At 34.6% G+C, this 23,771-nt stretch overlaps 1 protein-coding gene across 3 annotated transcripts in view; it reads right to left on the bottom strand.

Moving 5' to 3' along the window:
* Nucleotides 1–23,771, bottom strand: part of LOC149780592 (5-oxoprolinase-like) — a 178,953-nt gene that overhangs the window by 118,599 nt on the left and 36,583 nt on the right. For all 3 annotated transcript variants that reach the window (XM_089937708.1, XM_089937707.1, XM_089937709.1), the window contains exons 8-11: nucleotides 18,289–18,341; nucleotides 16,847–16,959; nucleotides 13,569–13,657; nucleotides 322–439 (exon numbers count right to left, since the gene is read on the bottom strand). In XM_089937708.1, coding sequence (XP_089793834.1) covers nucleotides 322–439; nucleotides 13,569–13,657; nucleotides 16,847–16,959; nucleotides 18,289–18,341 — 373 coding nt within the window. The remainder of the gene's footprint in view (nucleotides 1–321; nucleotides 440–13,568; nucleotides 13,658–16,846; nucleotides 16,960–18,288; nucleotides 18,342–23,771) is intronic.

The following is a 23,771-nucleotide window of genomic DNA, read 5'->3' as shown; positions in this document are numbered from 1 at the left end:
ATTACCTGGACAACATAACATATGTAGCTCTATCATTCAATGAAGTGAAAAATATCCTTTGCAAAGATAAATAATACAACACAGTTTATATGTAAAACTCCAAGGATATGCAAACTGTATATCTCATCTTGTTGTCAATATTGTTCATAAAAAAAGTCAGGAGACTTCTCTGTGATATCATCATCAACCATGTTAAAAAATCCAGAACAAAACAAGCCGTTCAATAAAATCTTGCTGCCTCCTGTCCTAGCCATGCAGAATATATATCTTGAATGCATGCTACCATGACCACTATAAATCCAGATATTCCCACCACTATACCTTTTCTGTAGCAGACGGGGCCAGGTTCAGCTCCTGCAGACTCTGGACCCACCACAAACATTCCAGATCTGAAGAATAACATTGAACCTCCACCAGCTGCCACTGTGTTAATGTCCAACTGAAAGGAGAAATGGAAGCATTGCAAACTGTCACTAGACTTCTGACAATTATTCCTCATAAAGCAATCATTCCTCATATGTGATGCTTTTTGTCAATTTACACTAAATACAAATTCAACTGTCATAAGATATAGGATAAGAATCAACTATTCCTATTTTTATGAATTTCAATCAAACATGTTTATTTGTTTTAATTTGGTAGAGCACATAATTTTTATAAAAATAGAAAACTTAAGCTTGGCCTTTCAAATCCTTGTCTTGACTTTTCAATAATTCCTTCATGATTTGATTTCCAGAAAAAATATCCTGTGGATATATTTATATTCTATGTATACGCTTGTTGCTGAATGGTTTATAGCTCTCCAACTGTATTAAGAAAGGTTTTATAGACATGTTTATTTTTTAGGTCCTACCCAATCTTCAACTAATTAGATGGCAGGTATCTCATGTAAATCAAATGAAAATATTGACTTATATTTTGGGCATTTGCTGCAAGGTCTCTACATCAATACAAAAATAGTGGTTACACAAAGCTAAACACACATATAGGCATTTGCTGCAAAAGACTTACAGCACATGATTTTTAGGTAACAACAATACTGTTTTACCTGTCACGAGTGGAGCAGTCCAATATACACTTTAGATAGATTGTTGGAGAGCCAAAAATTGCTCAAGTGTCATATGATAATAATCATGAATTTTTTAGGAGTTAAGTTTCCGCAAATAAAATTAACTTACAAAGATAAGATGTGATGTGATGTGATTTCGATTTTTAACGTAGCTTTAACAATTTTTCAGTCATATCGCTACGATGTTTGCAATGTGACAGTTTATAGTGATGTCTAGCACTGGGGCATCATGCTGCAGACATGTAGCATGATGTCCCACCCAGTCACATTACCCTGACACCAGGCCGACCAGTCCTAACACTAACCTCTTAATGCTGAACGCCAAGCGAGGCAGCTGTTAGTACCATTTTTTGTATGTCTTTGGTATGACTCGGATAGGGATCGAACCCACAACCTCCCACATCCAAGGCGGATGCTCTAACCACTAGGCCACTGGAGCGGTGACAACTGAGGTAGTCCTGGAGACAGCCAATATTAGTTCTGCCACAGACATGGTAATAAAAGATTTTATTTTGGCTATGATTTGAAAGGAAAGAACCAAACTGGGTGCCACTGTGCAGGGAAAGCAGTTCGGAAGGGGTTGCTGGCCCTGATATAGCAGATACACAGCTGAATGAAAAGTATAGAAAGTAATTGCAAGAACTTAAAAACTAAATCTGTAATTGCTGAGAAAGTATATAAAGAACGAAAATACAAGTATACTGAATTTCACAATAGATAGTATACTGAGTTACCTGTTTACAGTGAAAGTTTAAAACTGATAAATGTCTGGCATACAGTTAAAAAACTTAGCAGGAACAGGTGAGGCAATTAAAATTCCTTCAGTGAGATACTATTTTTAACATCTCCATGGTAAATAGACAGGAAGAAAAACAATTTTAACTTTTTGGAGGGAGGACTGAATTTTATGGGGTTTTGGAAGTTGAAACTTTAATAAAATTTTGAGAAGGTAAGGTATTCCATGGAGAATTGAGCTGTCCAGTGATTTTCTGTTTGCTGTTTCATTTCATTATTTTAATATAATGAAAACAATCGTTAAAAAAGCTTTAAATTTCTTTTTTCATCATGTTCTTAACAGCTTTATTTCACTCATTATGATTTAAACTGTACATTCAAGGTCAGAGAATGTACAATGGTGGGGACATCAATAGTTAAACACTTTGACGGGGGGAGGGGTGCTAATTTCTGGAGCGCAGGGGTGGTGGAAGGAAGATGGATGAACCCAGGTTCCAATGTCATTTGCATGTGTACAGTTGTCTTTTCATGTTCAGTAATTTTATAGATGTTTACTGGCTGAGGATCTTAGTATTTCCAATGCTATGGCCCCCGGGCTTAATTCAAGGTCTCTACATCAATACAAAAATAGTGGTTACACAAAGCTAAACACACATATAGGCATTTGCTGCAAAAGACTTACAGCACATGATTTTTAGGTAACAACAATACTGTTTTACCTGTCACGAGTGGAGCAGTCCAATATACACTTTAGATAGATCATTGGAGAGCCATAAACTGCTCAAGTGTCATATGATAATAATCATGAATTTGTTAGGAGTTAAGTTTCCACAAATAAAATTAACTTACAAAGATAAGAAAATTAACAACTGAAAATAAATAAGTTTTATAAATCACATAAGACATGACCTATAATTTGAAAGACTAAGTTTTTGCAAATGTTTTGCAACCCTAATTTCTTTTTTCTTGACATCTGATTGTAAGTAATACTTAAAATGTGCAACAAGCTCAACAAGGAACCAACAATGATAGCATGGTTTGATTTCAATTTTTTTTGTCTCTAAATGGCATAGTGTCCTTCATAATGCATTTATGCACTAGGATCCAAGAAATTGAACCAAACACAAAGGCTAATGATTCATGCAGGTCACTCATGCATAAATTATAGATCACAGTGACCTAGTTCAAGATGCATTTACATATAAAGTTTTGTGATTTTCTAGGAAATAGTATATGAAAAGCTGAGCTAAACACAAAGGTCACCACATGTAACTATTGCACAAAATATAGATCTTGGCAGTTAGTTTTGACTGAAGAGTGTAACAATCATTATGAAACATTTACATACTAACTTACATGACTCTACATGTGTCTAAAAAACAGAAACTTTTATCATAAATTATATTTCTCTCATAACCCAACCACATAATTGTTAGGAAGTAACCTCTGCTACCTCCCAAATTCAGCATTCCCAGAAATATGAATAAATAGTATTTATGGGATGTAACAGTGAATATATTATTATAAATACCTCCCAGTGCCACCACTAGGTGGCTACCTGTATATATCAGATGTTCTTTAGTTCAAGTTTGATTAATACCTCAACAAGGATTTTTGCATTTGCTGGGAGCTGTGGAAAGGCTTATTTATATTCCCAGACAGTGTTTGGGGTATTTTGTGAGACTTTGAGGTCCCAGGGGTGGATGGGGTGAGAGCACATGACCAAGAATAGCAAAATTTTCCAACTGAAAATAAGCTATCTATTAACACAAGCCTACAGAAATTAATTTAGAAATTCAAATCTGAATGAAAGGAAATAACATGGTTTCTTCAAAGCATTCAATCTACCTACAAAGAAAAAAATAGTTGGTAGACTTAGTACTGTCAAATATCATCACCATACACATACATGAAATCACTCAACATAATCACAACCAAATTTACATTAAATAAAACATGTACCATGTTTCTGTCTTTACACTCCATTGGATGGCAAAATATATTCTTGTTTACATGTAGTCAGGAACCTGTGAGTTTGGTTTGCAAAACTATCTCTGCTGCCAACCTACAGTAAAAAGTACATCTCTTTCTTCAAAATCCCCACCTGACAATATGTCTGTCACAGAAGGGAAAGCTACAAGGGGTAGAGCTTGAATGAATGAAATCTAAAGCCCCTCTGAAACAACTTAGATCGTGCATCAATTTTCATGGAAAAAGTTGAGACAAGCCTAAAGAAAATGTTGGAACCTGTCACCTATATCTGGATATCTGGTGTCTTGCCCAGATAAAGGGACATTATGGTGGCGTGGAAAGTTTGGGAAGAAGAAATTATGTTTATCGCCCCTTTATTATGTTGTTTCCAGAACTAAGGTCTGTTGCCTCCCCATAATTTTGTCTGTGGACAAAACAACTGGTGCCGATAGAGTTTGATCAACTCTATTTCAATGACCATCTCTCTATTGGGTCCAATTCTGACATGGGTGGAAACCAGAAGGTGGGGAGCAAGGTGAGTTGAACAGACATTTCTTAAGTGGCCTGCTTCTGTACTTCCTCTATGCAACTGCCGAACAGCAAATGAGAGCTTATGGGTAGTGATCATTTAGCCATGGAATGGTGCAAGTTAAAGTAGGGATAATTGAAAGAAGTCATCTTTTCTTGCTACATCAAGCCTGCACAACACAACTGGACCATTGTTCATGGTACGGTGTGCTGCTATTGTAAATACCTTAGTGACGTGGCATGTCAATTCCTGGGCATGATTGTTACCAGATTTTTCAGTAACAGAACAAACTGCTATCAAGCAAAGGTCATGATGCTACTACATTTTGCACCAGATTATAGGTTGATTTAAAAACACAATGGTCAATCTTACAGAAGACCCATACAAACAAAAATTGGATTGCAGATTTCACCTGGATTTTAAGTGGTTTCTGGGTGTATTCCAATCTAAAAAAAAAAAGAAAATTCCGGTTGGGTTTAGTTAGACTGGGAATATGGCTAAGGTGACAGACTGAATCTGTGTAATAGTTAAGCGTACTATTCCTCATATTCCTCCTAAAGGATAACTGTTGGATGCAAAAGTTCTGATTGTCCAGTTTATTTTCATACTGTAAGATCGATTTTGGACTTTTTTTTAGCTGAAATCTTAGGTGTAGTTTTGAACTGTATCAACAGAATGACAAGTATAGATGGATCTTTGGACTTGGTGCAAGGCATATTTTGGACTTGATCTGATTTTTACTGAGAAATAGTTTTTTTCTTCCTTTTAAACTATACTCCGCAAAATCATACCCTAGTGAAAATGTGACTAAACTTTCGGTGAAATTCACTAAAATGTTCTTTTTTCAGCAAAATTATGGTATTTCACCAAATTTCAGTGAAATTTCACTAAAATTTTTCCAAAATTTCTGAAAATATCAGTGAGAATTTGTGACTGAAAATTCAAAGATTTTGCCAAAATTTCGGAATACATATCAGTGAGAATTTTTGATTGTAATATCATTGAAATTTCAATGAAAAATATCACTAAGAAACATTGCTGTAGTGATATAAAAATGAACTTTTATTCCATTTTAATCTAATTTTTATTTCTTGTACATTTTTAATGATTTTCAGCAAAATTTATATTTCCCATTCCTGATAGCCATAATTTTATTGTTCAATTTGGGAACAATAACTGCTCCCCACTTCTTTCCTTGTTATCTTTCAATTTTTTTTAACCTGAACTTCATTTAACTGCCCCCAGACAACAAGACTGTTTTCCATTTTAAAGCAGAATTCCACTTTTCTCCTGACCTGAATAAGATTTTCCTCAACATGGACTGTTGTTTTTTAATATCATCTCAGAAACTGTATTTTTAAAAACAAAATGATCTTTCTGGTCCCATTTTGCAATGATCTTAAAAATAAGTATTTGCTTTATTTAGCAGATGATCACTGTAAGGAGATTTCAGACTGGTCAAAAGTTTGTACTTGCCAAATGAATCTTCTCCTAACAAAAACTGATGGCAATGAGCATGCTTTCCAGCTGTGGCATTTCGAATTTTCATGCAGGACAAGAGTTTGAATAACCATTTAAAAATAGTGCAGAAATGAGAATAGCTTGAATGGAATGTCCAAGGGAATGTAATTGGTCAATCTGTAAAAGAATTGACTGCCAGGACTAGCATTTTGTGATTTTCGCTATAAAGATTTGAACCACTATTAGCAGCTAAACAGTAGCAGCTAACATGTTAAATGAGAAGGAAGTGAACCAGTTTGATTTCAGTGTTATGTAACCCCAAAATGATTCACTTCCAGAATTTAAGGAGGGACAATGTATAGATCACTGGTGGGGAAGGGCTGATATTGTTGCCAGATACCCACATCTATCAAAGATGGTCATATCTTTATGGAGTTTTCATGGCCTACAAGTAGAATCATCATTCAAAAGTGATATTATGTTGATACTATGACAATATTATAGATATTATGTTGATACTATGACAATATTATAGGTATTATGTTGATACTATGACAATATTATAGGTATTATGTTGATACTATGACAATATTATAGATATTATGTTGATACTATGACAATATTATAGGTATTATGTTGATACTATGACAATATTATAGATATTATGTTGATACTATGACAATATTATAGATATTATGTTGATACTATGACAATATTATAGATATTATGTTGATACTATGACAATATTATAGGTATTATGTTGATACTATGACAATATTATAGATATTATGTTGATACTATGACAATATTATAGATATTATGTTGATACTATGACAATATTATAGATATTATGTTGATACTATGACAATATTATAGATATTATGTTGATACTATGACAATATTATAGATATTATGTTGATACTATGACAATATTATAGATATTATGTTGATACTATGACAATATTATAGATATTATGTTGATACTATGACAATATTATAGGTATTATGTTGATACTATGACAATATTATAGGTATTATGTTGATACTATGACAATATTATAGATATTATGTTGATACTATGACAATATTATAGATATTATGTTGATACTATGACAATATTATAGATATTATGTTGATACTATGACAATATTATAGATATTATGTTGATACTATGACAATATTATAGGTATTATGTTGATACTATGACAATATTATAGATATTATGTTGATACTATGACAATATTATAGATATTATGTTGATACTATGACAATATTATAGGTATTATGTTGATACTATGACAATATTATAGATATTATGTTGATACTATGACAATATTATAGATATTATGTTGATACTATGACAATATTATAGATATTATGTTGATACTATGACAATATTATAGGTATTATGTTGATACTATGACAATATTATAGGTATTATGTTGATACTATGACAATATTATAGATATTATGTTGATACTATGACAATATTATAGATATTATGTTGATACTATGACAATATTATAGATATTATGTTGATACTATGACAATATTATAGATATTATGTTGATACTATGACAATATTAGATATTATGTTGATACTATGACAATATTATAGATATTATGTTGATACTATGACAATATTATAGATATTATGTTGATACTATGACAATATTATAGATATTATGTTGATACTATGACAATATTATAGATATTATGTTGATACTATGACAATATTATAGATATTATGTTGATACTATGACAATATTATAGATATTATGTTGATACTATGACAATATTATAGGTATTATGTTGATACTATGACAATATTATAGATATTATGTTGATACTATGACAATATTATAGATATTATGTTGATACTATGACAATATTATAGATATTATGTTGATACTATGACAATATTAAAGGTGTCTTAGAATTCTGAGTAAAACAAGTGTAAAAATATCATGATAAACATTTGACATGGCTGTTTATTGATCAAGGGCTCATTCAACCGATCAAAACAGCATCATAGTTTGTAGATTCAAAAGTCGTGTCTGCTGTACAACTCCCATATCTCATGTATGTCATATAATGACAAGTACTGTATAATTTTTTTTCATGTACACTGAAATGTCTATGAAAAAATAATGGTCAAAACCTTTTATTAAAATCTCACCAAACATCCAACTAAATTTTATTGAGATCTCACTAAAATTTCAATGAAAGTTTTGGCCAAAATGTTTGTGAAATCTCACTAAAATTAGTGACATCTCACCAGAATTTCAGTGAAATGTTTGGTCATAATTTTTGTGAAATCTCACCATATGAAAAGACATAAATTATGTCATCATGGAGCAGGTTTCACATGCAAGAAGGAAAATGGGGATAAGAAAAACTTCAACAATATCTGATAATGTCTGTAAAGAAAATAATGTATGATCCATTTTAAAAATTATTTTGAGTATTGATCACTGATTCACAATAATTCCTAAGCATTGTTAGGTTGTTTCAGAGAAATATGAGGCAGATTTTATTTCAGGTGTATTTTTATTTAAGGCAGCAATCTTTGATGAATCTTTTGGTTACTATAAGCGGACCTTAGGACACTAATTTGTATATTTTGCCCAAAATTCCACCTTAAATCTACCTCAAGTCCACTTGAAATTCGCCTAAGCTTCTTTAACATGAGCAGTTTATGGTTTGTACAGGCAGTTTAGTGGGCATGTTCACTGCCATAGCATCCTTGTCTAAACTCAGAATAAGTACATGGTAGTCATCCGATACACATAATCAGAAATGAAGACTGGTAGCTGGTTCACTGAGAAAATGTATTGAAAGCTGCCATGATCTTGGATCTTGTTAGACAGATGATTAGCCATCTCTTTGATTTGAAATGATTGTGGAAGCAGACGGAAGGAGAGATGTTCATCCTTGTCATCCTCATCCATCAAAGCCATGACCTAATATGCCTAGATTGCCAACAGCAGTGGAGGATACCCTACGGGTGACAGAGTACAATTGATTTCTTCTCTTGCCACTTTGAAGTTAAACTCCATTCTTCCCAATGTATGGTCAAAATTAGGGGTGAAACGATTTAACGATACATCAAATGTTTTGCTGTAATGATACACATATCGATATAAGAGATGGAGAATCAATATGAAATGATACTTACCATATTCAATTTAGTTTAGTCATCAGCAGTCATAAATAATTAGTATTAATTTGCCTTGTTATTCTTTAAATTAAGAATTCATCTGAAACAGCATCTGCTGTCACAGGCACTAATTTTTAAAAGTAAAACCTAAAAAGACTATTCAGAATACTCAATCACCATTGTTACGAGTCTATGCTATTAAAAAAGTAATAGAAAAGAGTGAAGACAACAAGCTTTAAAATATTTAACAAATAATTTATTTCCCGAGAATACAAAGTGAAAAATGAGAAAAAAGAACTTACAGTATTGCAAATTAAATCCAAAATTGTAATTTATAGAATTAAAAACACAAGCCCTATCAATGAAAAGTTTTAAGTGAATCTCAGTTTAAATCTCGATGAAATTCAAGATGGAAGGTGATGACATTTGTAATAACCTACAAAGTGTAGAGGTGTTAACAGTCTCTTGTTGAATCACAGAAAACATTTTTCCAATTTTGAATTCCATATAAATTCAAGTGAATGTCTTTGTCCAAGAAGTATATCAGAGCACTTTTGTATTTCCAGGGAAAATAATCACTTGAATTCAATAATTTGAAGAAAATAAAAATTCAGCCCAGACTGGTCACAACATAACAAAACTTAAAGTGCTAGGTGTTAGTGCACAACTGACTAAACCTTTATCAAAGCTAAGTTATATGATTAAATAAGATGCAAAACAAATACCCAAATGAGGGTCAAAAGTTCATCCTTCGGGAAAAAAATTGAAGTTTGTTACCAATTGACATATGCTTAAAATCACGATTCTTACTCTGAGAAAGACAAAAAGCAAAAACAATGTTGTCTGCCAAAACTGTCACTGATTTTGGAACGAGGTCAGCAACTAGATACATTGTTTCATTTACTCAGTTCTGGACAAGATCAAGTCCAGTAAACAATGTTGCATTACAACAACATGTAATGGAATAAAATACAATTTTAAAACTAACAGACAAACAATTAATTTAAATATGCATAACACAATCTGCAAATTAACACACAGACATGGTTTGCAATCTGTCATCCTCTCGCCATTCCATCTAATTATCTTAATCCAGCAGCATGCTCAGCATATGGGATACATTCCAAATTAAGTACTTTACTCATCATTCAACAAGCATGTGAAGTTTCTATTTTTAATTCTATTTATCGACTTTGGTTGATTTTAAAGCTACACTACTGGTGTATCACATGGTGACATAAGTTACATTGAACTCTCATTGGTGGATACTGCTTGTTCTGGTCCAAGTTAAACAATAATCACCAATCAGAAATTAATGTAGCTTATTCCCTACATGACAAACAGGAAGTATTGGCAAAGCGACAGAGAAACTTTGCACGAAGTCTTTAATTTGATATGCAAAGTTCTTAATTAGAGATACTGTCAGGGCGCATGAGAACTCCCACAAATTAGTTGAAAATCCTGCATACGAAAATGTGCTCTGTGAAGTATACAAATTTTTTAACCATTATTGTAATGATATCTGTTTTTCAGGTAAGCAACTGTTTACATAACTGGATTCTTCATGCTTGGCATGAATGGTTTTTAAACTAAATTTGATTGGCACATTGTGCCGTGGAATAAGCATCATGGTGTAGTCTGAACCTTCCATCAATGAAGTTTCACAAATGTGTATTCAAAAAATTACTGGCTACTCAGAAAACCCAAAATGTCTGACTCCTGGCAGTGTTCATCTTAAGATTAAAATTTTGTTCAGCAAGGAATGGCTGATGACAGTGATGATAACAGTAATTTTTAAAGCTACGAAGCGTATCCGATTACTGGAGCTGTGTTAATGAAGATACCAGTGAGTGATTTTGAGTCCGAAAATGGTGTTAAATACGAGTCAGATTTACATGTTGGTTGGACAAAAATAGCATGATGTCAATCTTCCCTTTCAGCAGTATTTCAAAACTTAATGTAGAAAGGGTAGAAAACAGAGCCTAATTAAAATACAGACAATTTAAAAATAGAATGCAATTTTCATTCCTTTTATCAATCAATTTAACAATGTGGATTATATGCTACAAACCATACATCTATATCAGATAAAGATAAACTGAATGAATAAGAATGAAACAGTGAAATTAAGAAGAATTTATTTGAATACCTCTGTCTATACTAGCAGACTATGTCACCGATGGACTAAAAACCCTAATAAAGCATTATGGAACAGATAAGATATCGGGCATAGTATTCAGTATAGAATCAGCAAGGTGACAGATTTCAAACCACTAAAGTTTATCACCTTGTGTAAAAAATTTAAACAATTATAGAATAGGACCAGGTGTTGTCAATAGTTTTCCTTCTTCACTAACAAATCCAAATACCTATGGCTGCAACTGTCTTTTTGCATCTGCAGGAAGTACAATGTCACAGATTTTGTTGGTTTTCATCCTCATTCATTTGCCTGGATTTGGTCTTCTTTAGATATTTTTGCATGAGGATATTGCATTATTTCTTCTGTTTTGAAGATAACATCATAAGGTTTACCAAGCTACAGTGAGACAAGAAATTGGTTCATGCCATATAAAACAAAGGGCCAGGTGGTTAAAGTGAGTTAAATGGAGCCTAAAACAATGAATAAAACAGCTAGTCTGTTAGAGAGTATATTTGTCGTCAATGAGACTTGTATATAAATATATGATAACTAAATGTCTGTCTGTAATCTGGATACTGGAAATACAACCAGTATGTCAACATATATAAAAGGGCACCACCTACCTTCCAAAGAAGTAAAGACCATGTTAATTTGTGTACTGATATGTATCATATTGCAGGCTGTGCATAGTGAATCATATCAATACACAGCAGAGGTGTACTGTTTCAACCCGAGTCAGGATAAATAACTTAATCAAGTTTTTCCCTGCACTCACTGGGATGTCTTCTTCAAAAGGGTTTTCCATATATGTGTACAACCTAACAAGCAGAAAGGAAGATGTAGTAATGTCTATGGGAATATCTTGCTACTTGTCCAAAGAAGATCTAACCCATCAACTGAACTGGCAGACAAGTAACCAGCATGGTTTGTGAAGCTTGGACAGCTGTCTGGATGGCCATGTGGGTGGATTGGCTGGACTGGTGGTCAGAAAGCTAGGAAGAGGGACCATTTGTACAGGTCTCCACAGCATGCCTGATAAGGTGGACTGGCTAACTGATTTTAACAACTAACCTCTGGTCATTAGCAGCAATGACCAACTGGTCAGCAATCTGATTCAGAAGCTAAGAGACAAACAGACTGTAAGAACTGCTGGTGTGCTGACTGGCAAAAAGCCCAGAGTGGTTTGAAAAGCCCAAGTGCCCAAACTTACAGGCACTCTGGCCTTACACCCAATAGCGGGTTGTCCAAGAAAGTGAGCAAGATCCCTTAAATTAAAAGTATCAATGAATGGCCAGTCAGCTGGCTGGACAGACTAGTAAGACTAAATGGCACATCAGCACAATCCTGGCTATACAGTGCCAAGTAAATGTAAGGTTGTAAAACTATCAAGGTTCAAAACTGCCAAACTCTTCAGGAAGATAAACTCTTACAAATATAAATCAATATGTATTCTTACAAAATAAAAGTAAAGATCTTAAAATAATTGACAAGATATATCAAACAAAAGGCACAGGTACAAAATTGCCGAAGTCCTCAAACTTTTACAAAAAATGTTTTATATATAAACTACATTTTTGTAAAGTACAAGATTGTCTCTAGCATTACATCATCAAAAACTTTTTTGATAAATGGATATAATGTTCCACTGCCCTTCTTAATGGTATTGTAATAAATCTGGAGTAAGTGCATTTGGATATAGCGCCCAGTTTTAAGGAAATCTTAGATTTTTGTGATTACTTGTCTGATTATTGGAATTCAGTGCAATATAACTATTCCTTTGCCTGAAATAATTAGCCAATTACTAGGAGCAAATGCCATGGAGTAAAGTGTTAGTGAGTTTCCATGATGCCATGGTTCACTAGTAGTGAATTTAGGTCAAAACCGAATGAGTGTCCCTGGAATAACAAAGTCCCTATTAAAATCTAGTGGTGTACATTGGTGGTGTGACTGCAGTGGCAGTATTTATGGTAGAAACTAGTATATTACACAATGGAATCAGTAAGAAGGAACTCAGCAGATACTGTTTATGTCACCATGGTTGCAAATGTGATGCAGTTGTACTGGCAAAATGTGCGTGGAAACCATAGTTTTACTGGCCAAAGGTGGCGTAGTTAAAATAGTTTCCTGTGTTAAGGGTTAGTTGTATAGTTTCTAAGACATGAACTGCTGGCAGTACAAAAACCTAACAAAGAGAAACCATGCAGATGTGCAGTTGATAGATATTTGGCAGGTTGTGAGATCTGCGGTCTTGCATTGATTAGAGTAAAATTTATGTATAGAATGGTCACATCGGGTTTTCTAATTTACAAATGAAGTTGTATGGAAGTCTTTGGAAATTTGGGGTAAACTTATGATGTCTAGTGGGAATCGCACCAGGGTTTGACACCAATTGGTCAAGTAAAGACCCTTGGCTCGTAACAGTTTGTTTAGCATGTGCCATACAATCTCAAAAAAGCATGTCCAGTACAAGCCCAATAAAGGAATAAGTCTTGCATTTACCTACCTGAGGTGCCTGAATTGTGACTCCAGCTATGGTGGTCTCATACACGTGTTCATATTGGCCAGCATAGCGACTGACATCTGTTGATGTGCCTGATGAATAAAAGAGTACAAAAATCAATAAAGCTTACAGACTCTGCATTACCAAACTTTTGTATAAAAATCTAGTGATTAAAAATTTCACTTCATCTGGAATCAGATGTGCCGATGTTACAAGAAAATATGAAAACAAACCATGGGTTCAACAATTCAAGAATGATCACTTATTCACTTTTTATTGATTAGAATATGACCAAAACAAGAAATGTCTAAATGAAGGCCTCAACCATTCTTATTGATGGTTGGAGTCAAAACTTTGGTGCAGTCATTAAATTTGTAGTATAGGTCACTTAGACATGTGGTTATCTATAATAACCATTTCAGCCACAGATAAACAACTTGGTAAAATGCACTAAATGTGCATATGAATACATGAAGAAGTCCCAGCAGCAATCAACACATGTTGGAGAAGACCCATCAGCAATCAACACGTGTTGGAGAAGTCCCATCAGCAATCAACACGTGTTGGAGAAGTCCCATCAGCAATCAACACCTTATAACAAGTGTTGGTGTAGCCAGCAGACTGAATATTATAGTGCACTTGATTGACCATAAAATTAAGTTTGAATGTCCAGACAGTTAAAAGACTCGATTTTTAATTTGGTTTTGAATATATGTCTGCATATATTTTACATAAATCATACAACTATTATTTTCCATCCATTCCCTTTTCCACAGCTTCCACATTTATTTGAAACTTTCTGACATCAAATTTCTCAGCAGTGATAAAAAAAACTCCTTTACTTCAGTAAAATTGCTTTCACATTTCCTTCTAAATTGATAATGTTTGATGACATTTTGTACTTTTTGCAACAACCTTGTTCCTTCAAACTGATTTGCAGCTATTACACAAAATGTTCCGTGTTTACAAAGACAGCCTGTCACATAATCGGCTGATTTCAGACTGGTATACTTTCAAAATACATTTGTAATCTATGATAGAGAAGCCACACCAGTTAACATACCATTTTTACTTTATGGTTACTGAATGTCATGCTGACTTGAATTGAAAAGCATTGTACTTCTCTACTTTTAGCTTCTGTCAGCTTGGTAATCATTGGTGGTAATCATAGCCAATAATTATCAAAGTGACAAAACTAAATTCAAAGGAATGTATAGCAGTAAGGATGATTGGATTACTTCCCATTGTATGGATTAAAGTTGGAAAACATGTTAATATGATGAATTTAAAAATAAACAAACATTTCCATCTGTAAAGCCCATTTTGTGTCTACTGATGAGCCGTAAATTTGACAATTTTTGCACTAGTATCCAGACATATAAGAGGGGTAGGTACTTTTAAACATAAAATAATTAGTGCCAAGGGATTGTGGCCACAAAAAGTGGGAGACTGCTGGTTGGAGGGGGGGATTAAAGAAGGAGACAAAACTATTTAAAATTAAATTAAATTAAGCTTTAAGCTGCTTAGATTTTTCTTATACATTGCGACATCTTCTAATTTTGGAACAGGAAAAGTGAAGTGAACAGACTAGACATTAAATTTCCTACAAAAATAGTTTAGCATGAGATATTGGTACTCCTGTAAGATTTCTTGGGACTGAATAACTTGGGACTTCATTTAATGGTTGGGACTTAGGACTGAATAACATGGGGACTTCATTTAATGGTTGAGACTTGGGACTGAATAACTTAAGACATCATTTAGAGGTTGTGACAGATTGCCGTTTTTCATAAATATTTGACTTGTCATGCAAGAAAAGTCCAATTATAACAGTTTAAAATTATGTGAGCACTGCAACAGAGGGCGTTCATAAGTAGCTTGGATACAATTAAGAAAATTACAAAACATGCACATACTGTTTGGATCTTTCTGTGAAATGAACAATAAAACAGATAAAAAGAAAATTGTCTTAATGAGATGATTATTGAGGATCATTGTAAATGGAACCTGATTCCATCATTTAAAAAAAACCATTTCATATGTTAAGAAAAACTAATGAAGCAAATTGCCATATAGGAATTCTAAGTGATCATTCAATATTTCTCATTAAGAAAGGAATCCAACTGACCATCTTAAAAGAGGGACTTAGATTAAGTCCCTACAATACTGTATTTCATGTATTTTGTCATACCCGTTACATTTTTGTACACAATCCAGTTATCAAACTAATAATTATTCAAATGTATCATATTTTTTTTAGCACCAATCACTTTGTATTGTTTGAAAAATCATTTGAATAATAAGACATAACATTTCTACTAAGAAAGATTTACATTTTCAAAAACATTGAAGATACTGTATAACCATGGAAATAGTCCTTTTTCTCTTTGCAAAAGCTACAATTAAAAACTGCATCTTAATAAATACAGTCTTGTACACTGGCAAAATCTCTCTCGTACTCACATGTGTGCATTAACTAAAATATGTTTTTAAGTTCTGCATATTTTTTAATGTAATTTTGAAATGCAGTTGTTGCTGTAGGAATATAAGCTGCACTTAGATTCTTGACAACATGGACTGAAATCACTGCGTAGACCTACAAGAATGTCTCCATTTGGTTTTTATTTTCTGACAAAAAGTGGAGATCAACCTGTTGGTCTAATCGTTGCATACAATTGACCAATAATTAATACCCCTACATGTTCAGGCCATCTTAATCATTTTGCCAACATTACACAACATAACAACTACAAAGAAGTATGTTCTAAATGCAGATGAGCTTACAATGAGACATTATTCTCTCTCTCTCTTTCTCTTTCTCTCTCAAAAAAAAATCATTTTGAGTACTTTTTTATTTTTATTGTAATTGGATTCTTGAGTTGAGAGCAGAAGGAGACAGAAAACGTACATTTATTTTGTATGTTTGTACCATTGGTTTGTTGAGTACTGTGTGTTCCGTAGAATTTGTTTGGGTATGATCCCTTTATTTTTCGTACTCGGTCAGTACCACATTAGTTGTTTCTAGGTCAGGATATGCAGATTGAATCACTACTACATTTGTGATATTGGGGTTCTACAGAGCACATGTTAACTGCACTATTATGTAAGATACTTGAGCAGTTAAAAAATAGTTTTATTAAAACACTCAGAGAAAACTTCAAACACAAAATCTTAAAATTGTTAGCCATCATGATAATGGCAGTAATGCCAATTTGCTGTCTAGAAAGTGATACATAAGTGTTACTAACTGCTAAAGCTGGCTAGACAAAAATAGCATGTACCTCCCATATCAAACCCTATGACAGGCATGTTGACTTGCTCGTGGTACGTGGTAAGTGCATATCCCACAACTCCACCTGCTGGTCCTGACAGAATGGCTCTGGACCCATTAAACCTGCAAAACAAACCTACACTGAGCAGATTCAAATAAAGCTGAGATTGATAAGCAAAACAATCTAATGGATGGTATTTTTTTGTTATTCTCAAAAAGAAATAAATAGCTGCAGAAAAATAAATGCATTCACTTAAAGAAGAAATTAAGCTGTTTGATGGAATCAAAGCTTGCCTGCATGTATTTGTTCAGACACACAAATTTTGCATTTGTCAATACTGAGGGTGATCAATAATGAATGATGATGAAGACAAATATAATTTATTCAGAAAACAAGAATCTTGTATTTGTAAATACTCAATGTGATAATGATAATGAAGATAAACCAAGTGTTTAATGAAGGTCTCATTTACCTTTCCCTTGATACACTGATACCTCACTTCTCAGGACATATCCTCATATCCAGTCTGAAAACTGCATTAGCAACAAGGCTAAAGAAATCCAACTACACACCAAAGGTACACACAGTCACTGAAGTATAAACAGTAAATCACTGTGATCATTTTTAGATATCAGTGCAGTGCTCTTCAGGATGCATGTATATACAATGGTTCATAACTGTACAAATACTTCAGAAAAAACTCATCAAAACATGAAAACTGTGATCACTGGAGTGTGAAATGTGGTCACAGTAACCTCTTTCTGGTATGTTGGTGTAGTACTCATATGGATGCATACACATCTATTTCCTTAACCATACAAGCATCAATGTAAAAAGTAAAACATTACATATCAATGAGCATGAAAAGCAGGTCAAAATGACCTGCATTCAGTATGGTGGTGTAGTATTCCTCACTATGTATGCACATATTTGGTTTCATTACTGTACAACAAGTAGTGTCTGAGAAACCAACCAAAACACAAAATGTACATGGTCAATGAAGCAAGTACAATAGGTCACAGTGACCTACTTTAAGTATGGTGGTGCACTACTCCTGAGGCTGCAAGCACCATTCAACTTTCATGACTGTAATGGCAACAATATCTGACATTGTACATCTGATGGCACCAGTGCTGATGAAGAGGCTGAAAAATGGACAACATTTTGGGGTACAGCAAAATCTCTCTGGCACTTGGTGCAGGTGACCAAAAAACAAGAAACAGCACATTTATAGCAACTGTATAACTATCCGTTGTGGTTCTTCTTAATTTTAGAAGCACCTTATTTTGCTTCAATGTGATTATCTTCAAGAGAACAATATAAAAGTGTACTCTTAACCTTATGTGCTCTCTCTTTTTCCATTTTATTTAATTTCTTCTCTTACATTTTATTATCCATCTCTCTTTTCTAAGACTCTCAATATGACACTTGCTTTACCATTATCCACCTACCTTTCTACTGGTGTCAGACCTCCATCTGACTGCATGAACAACACCTGCAACTTCTGAAAATTAGAATATTATGAATTAATGACAATTTCTGGGTAGGAAATGGCCGCACATACACTGTACTTAAAAAAAGCTGATGGTAATTGCAACACAAAACCAGAACGTAATCAGCAATTAGATACCAATAGCTCACCTCAGCTCATACTTGTCCCTAGCAACCACAGAAAACTTTATCCTGCACAAAATAAATTCAGGCTAAACTGATGTTGTCTCCTTATCTAACAAAAGATTTTATGCAGTCTTTTATCTGTACATATAAATTTTCAAACATTTAAAATTTGTAATATTTTAACTTTCAGCTGGTATCACATGGTCAGTATTGTTCGGACATACTGTGAAACAATCTACCTACCAACGCACCTACCGATCTACCCACAAACCTACTGTGACACTGCATAAAAGACATCAAGCAATAAAAACAAACATTCTTTTCTGTAATATCAAAGCAGAGGTACTATAATGAGTTCATATAACCTAGAGAATGATGTTGTTTTTGTATTTCTTTTTCAAGTATTGTTCTCACAATCTGACTGACAAGCTATTATCATTTCTCACCCCTACAGATTTGAGTAAGTTTGGAATGATAGCCACACAGGTCATGTAACATTAATTACCTTGATTAATTACTACAGGTGAGGCCCCACATGAAATGCATGCAGTCCACTCATCTAATTTCTCTTCTCATTCACATTCACAATACACAATTAAAATGTTATGGGTAACCAATCACAATTTACAATACACAGATATAATGTTATGGATAACCAATCAAAATTACAATACACAGTTAAAATGTTATTGGTAACCATTCACAATTTACAGTACAATGTTTTGGGTAACCAATCACAATTTACAATATATATCCATTAATATGGAAAGTTGACCAATCAAGAGAAATAATTATTTCTAATTATACTGTGTTCATCACAAAGGGCCTCCTGAAGAGACCAGGATGTATACAGGTCTAGCATAGATGAATCAAAGTGATCAGAGTTTTTGTTTTATTGGGCTATTCCATTTTTTAGCACATGATACACCATACATGACATCTAGTATATGTGGTGCAGAATGAAAAATGGAAAAAAAAATGATCCAAAGGAAACCACTGGCAAGCTTTCTCATATACCCATGTTGGTCAAGCAGGGTTGAACTCAGACAATGGAGAGATGTTTCAGTGATTTATAAAGGTGAGCACCTTAGACCACTCAGCCACCAAGAGGCCGCCTCTTTATTTAATCATAAACAAAAATACCATAGTGATCATATCTGGTTCTAAGGCTGTAGCAGTAATAGAGATGCATCCAATCTTCAAGTTTCATGTGTTATGACTAGGTCTAAAAATATGTGACAGAAAAAAGTGAAACAATACAACGTGAAACTTCAAAAGACACTTGCAGAATTAAATTCCAAATAATCCTAAATGTCTTGTCACAAGTTAAAGAAATTATAAAATGTTCCAAATTAATTCAATAGTCTGAAATATATATATATATATATATATATATATATATATATATATATATATATATATATATATATATATAACACAATGATGCCATCTGGAATATTAGACTCCTAGGCATATCTGTACATGCAGTATGCATGAGAATAGACTCCCATGTATGTCTATATATGAATAAGAACAGACTCTTAGGTATGTTTTTGGGTCTGGTATCCATGGTAGGATCAAGATATGCTCAACTTATTAAAAAACAGTCATAGAACATGGAACGAATAGCTTGAACATTGCAAACCAATTGTTGTGTCTCTTGGAAGGTTTTCTGGAGATGAATGGCATGATGATGCTGGGGTCTTGAAGTGATCTCTAAAAGCAGTACAAGATGTAAGAGACTTGACCAGATTTAAGTTCCTGTTTGAAACAAATCTAGAAAAGGGGTGTGGAGGTCATAATTAAATAAAATGTTCACAGATGCAAGAGGAATGGGACATAACTCTAGCAGCATTAACCATAAGACTTCTGTGAAGGTCATAATTAAATAAAATGTTCACAGATGCAAGAGGGATGGGACATAACTCTAGAGGCATTAACCAGAAGACTTCTGTGAAGGTCATTATTAAATAAAATGTTCACAGATGCAAGAGGGATGGGACAGAACTCTACAGGCATTAACCAGAAGACTTCTATGAAGATGCAGCAGGATGAACCTTCTTGGAATTACTGATCAAGTAGAAAGGAAGGGGTTTGTGATCCTCTTTGATGTTAGATGTGGAAGGTAACAAAAAGACATCGGTGATGGTAGTTAAGACAGAGCTGGGGAAAGAAGTTTTTAGATGACAACAAACAAGGCTTTGAGTTTGTCCGTGCTCAAATATGGCAATTTCCATAAACTGGATTTGAGTACTATCAATATTCTGAGATGGGTACTGTGTATACTGGAAAGGGAAATGGTGATGGTAGTTAAGACAGAGCTGGGGACAGCAGTTTTTAGATTGGCATAACTAGTACTGCTTAGTATAAATTATGATGGAGCAATGACTGTTGATGGAATGACCAAGTGCCAGTCCACACTGCCTTTATTGGTCTAGTACTGGATCTTGCAGAAGATTCAATCTTTGAATCCACTGCTGGTTTTGTTTTGCATCTGTGATAAAGCCTGGGCTGGAAGCTGTGGTTGAATGTCTGACGCCCTTAATTTCATGAGTCTGTAACTTGTTATGTATGCAATGCTGAGCACTGTACCCAGAGCTAGGTACATTGGGCATAAGAAAAGACAGTACTGGAACAGGAGTAGATGATCTAAGAGGCTGGCTAACATCAGGAGATGAGATTATTTACTGGCTACCTACGGATACATAACAATAGCTGGCACCAAGGTGTACATGCAGCATTGTGTTCTACAAGGATGGGCAGCATGGGCCACCATACCTTGACTGTACTGGCCCAGATGTCTATCCAGTGCTGTGAAAAGAAAATAAAGTGTGCCAAAGTTGATGCTAGAGTTGTGTGAAGGGGCCCAAAGATGCAAAGAATTTTTCATCACTGACTTCTTGGTCTTGATTGATTGTAATAGTAATTAGTTTGCCACTGAGGTGATGTCAGTGGCAAGGTTGATATTATCCCCATCTTTGGATCACCATTCTTTGTCTCCCATGTTATATCAGGACAATTATTTGGCTGAAAACATCATCTGTTTTCTTGCCAAACAATCAAAACAGATTTCCTCGAAAACCAAATCTGAATGTAAATTTTGTTTCTCTAAGAATAATTACCCAATCACATTACATTATGAATATTAGCCTGCTACTGCATGAATCCAGACCTAATAAAAGATGAAAATCATCTTTTTCTAGTTCAATAGACAAAGGGCAATAACTGTTGCTCATTACCTCCCCTTAGCACCACAACATGACGATAGTTTTAGCTGAGCAAGTTACTAACAAGGATGTTCACATGGCAGGATGGTTGGGAGGGTTTTTATGTAATGTTATTGGGTAAGTATTCTCAAAGAAACATAGTTTTAAAAAAAAAATCTTTCTCCTTTGAACACATTCCCCAATCACAAAAAATTAGGAGAATATGTAATGGATACCGATCTCTACCTCAGATTTCCTTCAAGGGATGAAAGCTGGATTCCCCATGTGAACTATAACCTGCTCACCTAATTACATAAGCAACACAGTCTGGAGTCACTTGACCTGTGACCCTAGCATATGGGTAAGAAGATGAATATTAAAATCTTCTTACATACAGAAAATTTCACTGGTGAATCCAATGAAGCTAACAAACTGTGTTGATAGATCTAGTTGGGTCTGGTGGCTGTCTGTGCTGGCCACCAGTGGACCTACCATATTCAAGGTTTTGGCTCTGCAATGCTAAATCTCTCAGATGAAGGCTCAAGAAGGCTGACTCTCCGTGCCAGCCAATTGCTTCTATTATATCTTGGATCGAAACATAGCGTTTGAACACGAGGCAAATAGAGATGACTTGAAGGTTCTGAGCAGTAATCTTTGTGAGGCAACTCTGATCTGGTCAGGGTACACCAAGTATACAACCCAATTCAGCCACGAAGCAATGGCTTCTGGGGTGAAATATCGTGTTCTGGCTCACACTGGAAGGAAAAGGTGTTTGCATGTGCTATGACTTGTCTCTGTGCATTTCAAGTAGTGCTTGGGAGGGCGAATGGGATCTTGCAAGGCTGCTGTTCTTGACCTGCCTAAGAAAGAGAGCAAGCAAGTAACAACTCTTTGGTTACCGATAGAAGGTAACCTATTTTGGGCTAAAAAGAATGGTTGTCAAGAGAACCACCAAACCCTCCAATCTGAACTGAGTCGAGTTCAGATCAACATAAAGGGCATGCAGCTTGCATGTAGAAGCTAAAGCTATCAGGAAACATGACATGTATGATTGTAACTTAAGCAAACTGTGGACTAGGTTTGAATGGAAACAGAGTGAGGGATTTTGAGACCAAAAAGGTCTTTAAGATCCATTCGGTCTATATCAAGCCTAAAATCATGTGTCCAATATCATGGGTCAGCAATCTTTGATAGACACTGGGGCCAACTGTTTCTCCTCAAAGTGCCAGGATGATGCTGTTGGTATGGCACCAGTCCCTGACAACATGCCACTTTCCCTCATATACCTTCAAAGTGTAGGGCCTTCTTGCTCTCAAGTTTCTCCCCACAACTGAAGGTGCAAATTGTTTGCCTTGCTCTGACAGAGGAGTGATTGGATCTCTGGCGTGACTTGAAAAGGGGTGCCATTCTGCTCACAATGTCCACACAAAAAAGATGGCACAGCATGATGAAGTCCACTGCCACAATGAATAAACTGAGGAGTTGCAAAAATGCTCTCACTGATATCCAAGTCCTGTTAGAAATGGACTCGATGAGCTTAAAGATTCTGATTACATGAACATGAGTAAGTTGCCCAGGTCAATTAAAAAATCCATGTCAAGATGGACAAAATTCTGGGATGGACAGAGGTCTGACTTTTCCCTGTTCACTAGAAAGCCTGGATGATCTAAACAAGAGAGGAGATCATTCCTTCCTTTGGGTAGGATAGAACTTACCATATGTTTCTGGAGAATGTCATCCAGGTACACTGCTGTCATTGTAGATGATGTTAATCAGAACAGGGTGACGACATAATCCATAGTCTAAGTAAAAGCTTAAGGGCTGATGTTGAGAACCTTGAACTGATAAACTGTTGAAACAGAGAAAATGTTCATAACATGGGGTTGATATGGATGTAAAAATATATATCAGTCAGATCATGAATGGAGAGGCAGTTTGAGCTCAACATCCCCATCCTGAATCGGCTGAGGTGACTCCAGTTGATGATGGGTCTCAACCTGTTGTTTGCTTTCCTAAAAAGAAAACAGCCTTCAATAAAAGCCCAGGGAATGTTGTCTTTGTGCAAGCTCAACTGCCTGTCTTTTGGTAAGGGGGTCTGATGGATGACCATA

Source organism: Sinohyriopsis cumingii, chromosome 16, assembly GCF_028554795.1.
Source record: "Sinohyriopsis cumingii isolate HCF-2022 chromosome 16, ASM2855479v2, whole genome shotgun sequence".
NCBI classification, from domain to species: domain Eukaryota; kingdom Metazoa; phylum Mollusca; class Bivalvia; order Unionida; family Unionidae; genus Sinohyriopsis; species Sinohyriopsis cumingii.
This window is presented reverse-complemented; position numbering and strand designations above follow the sequence as displayed.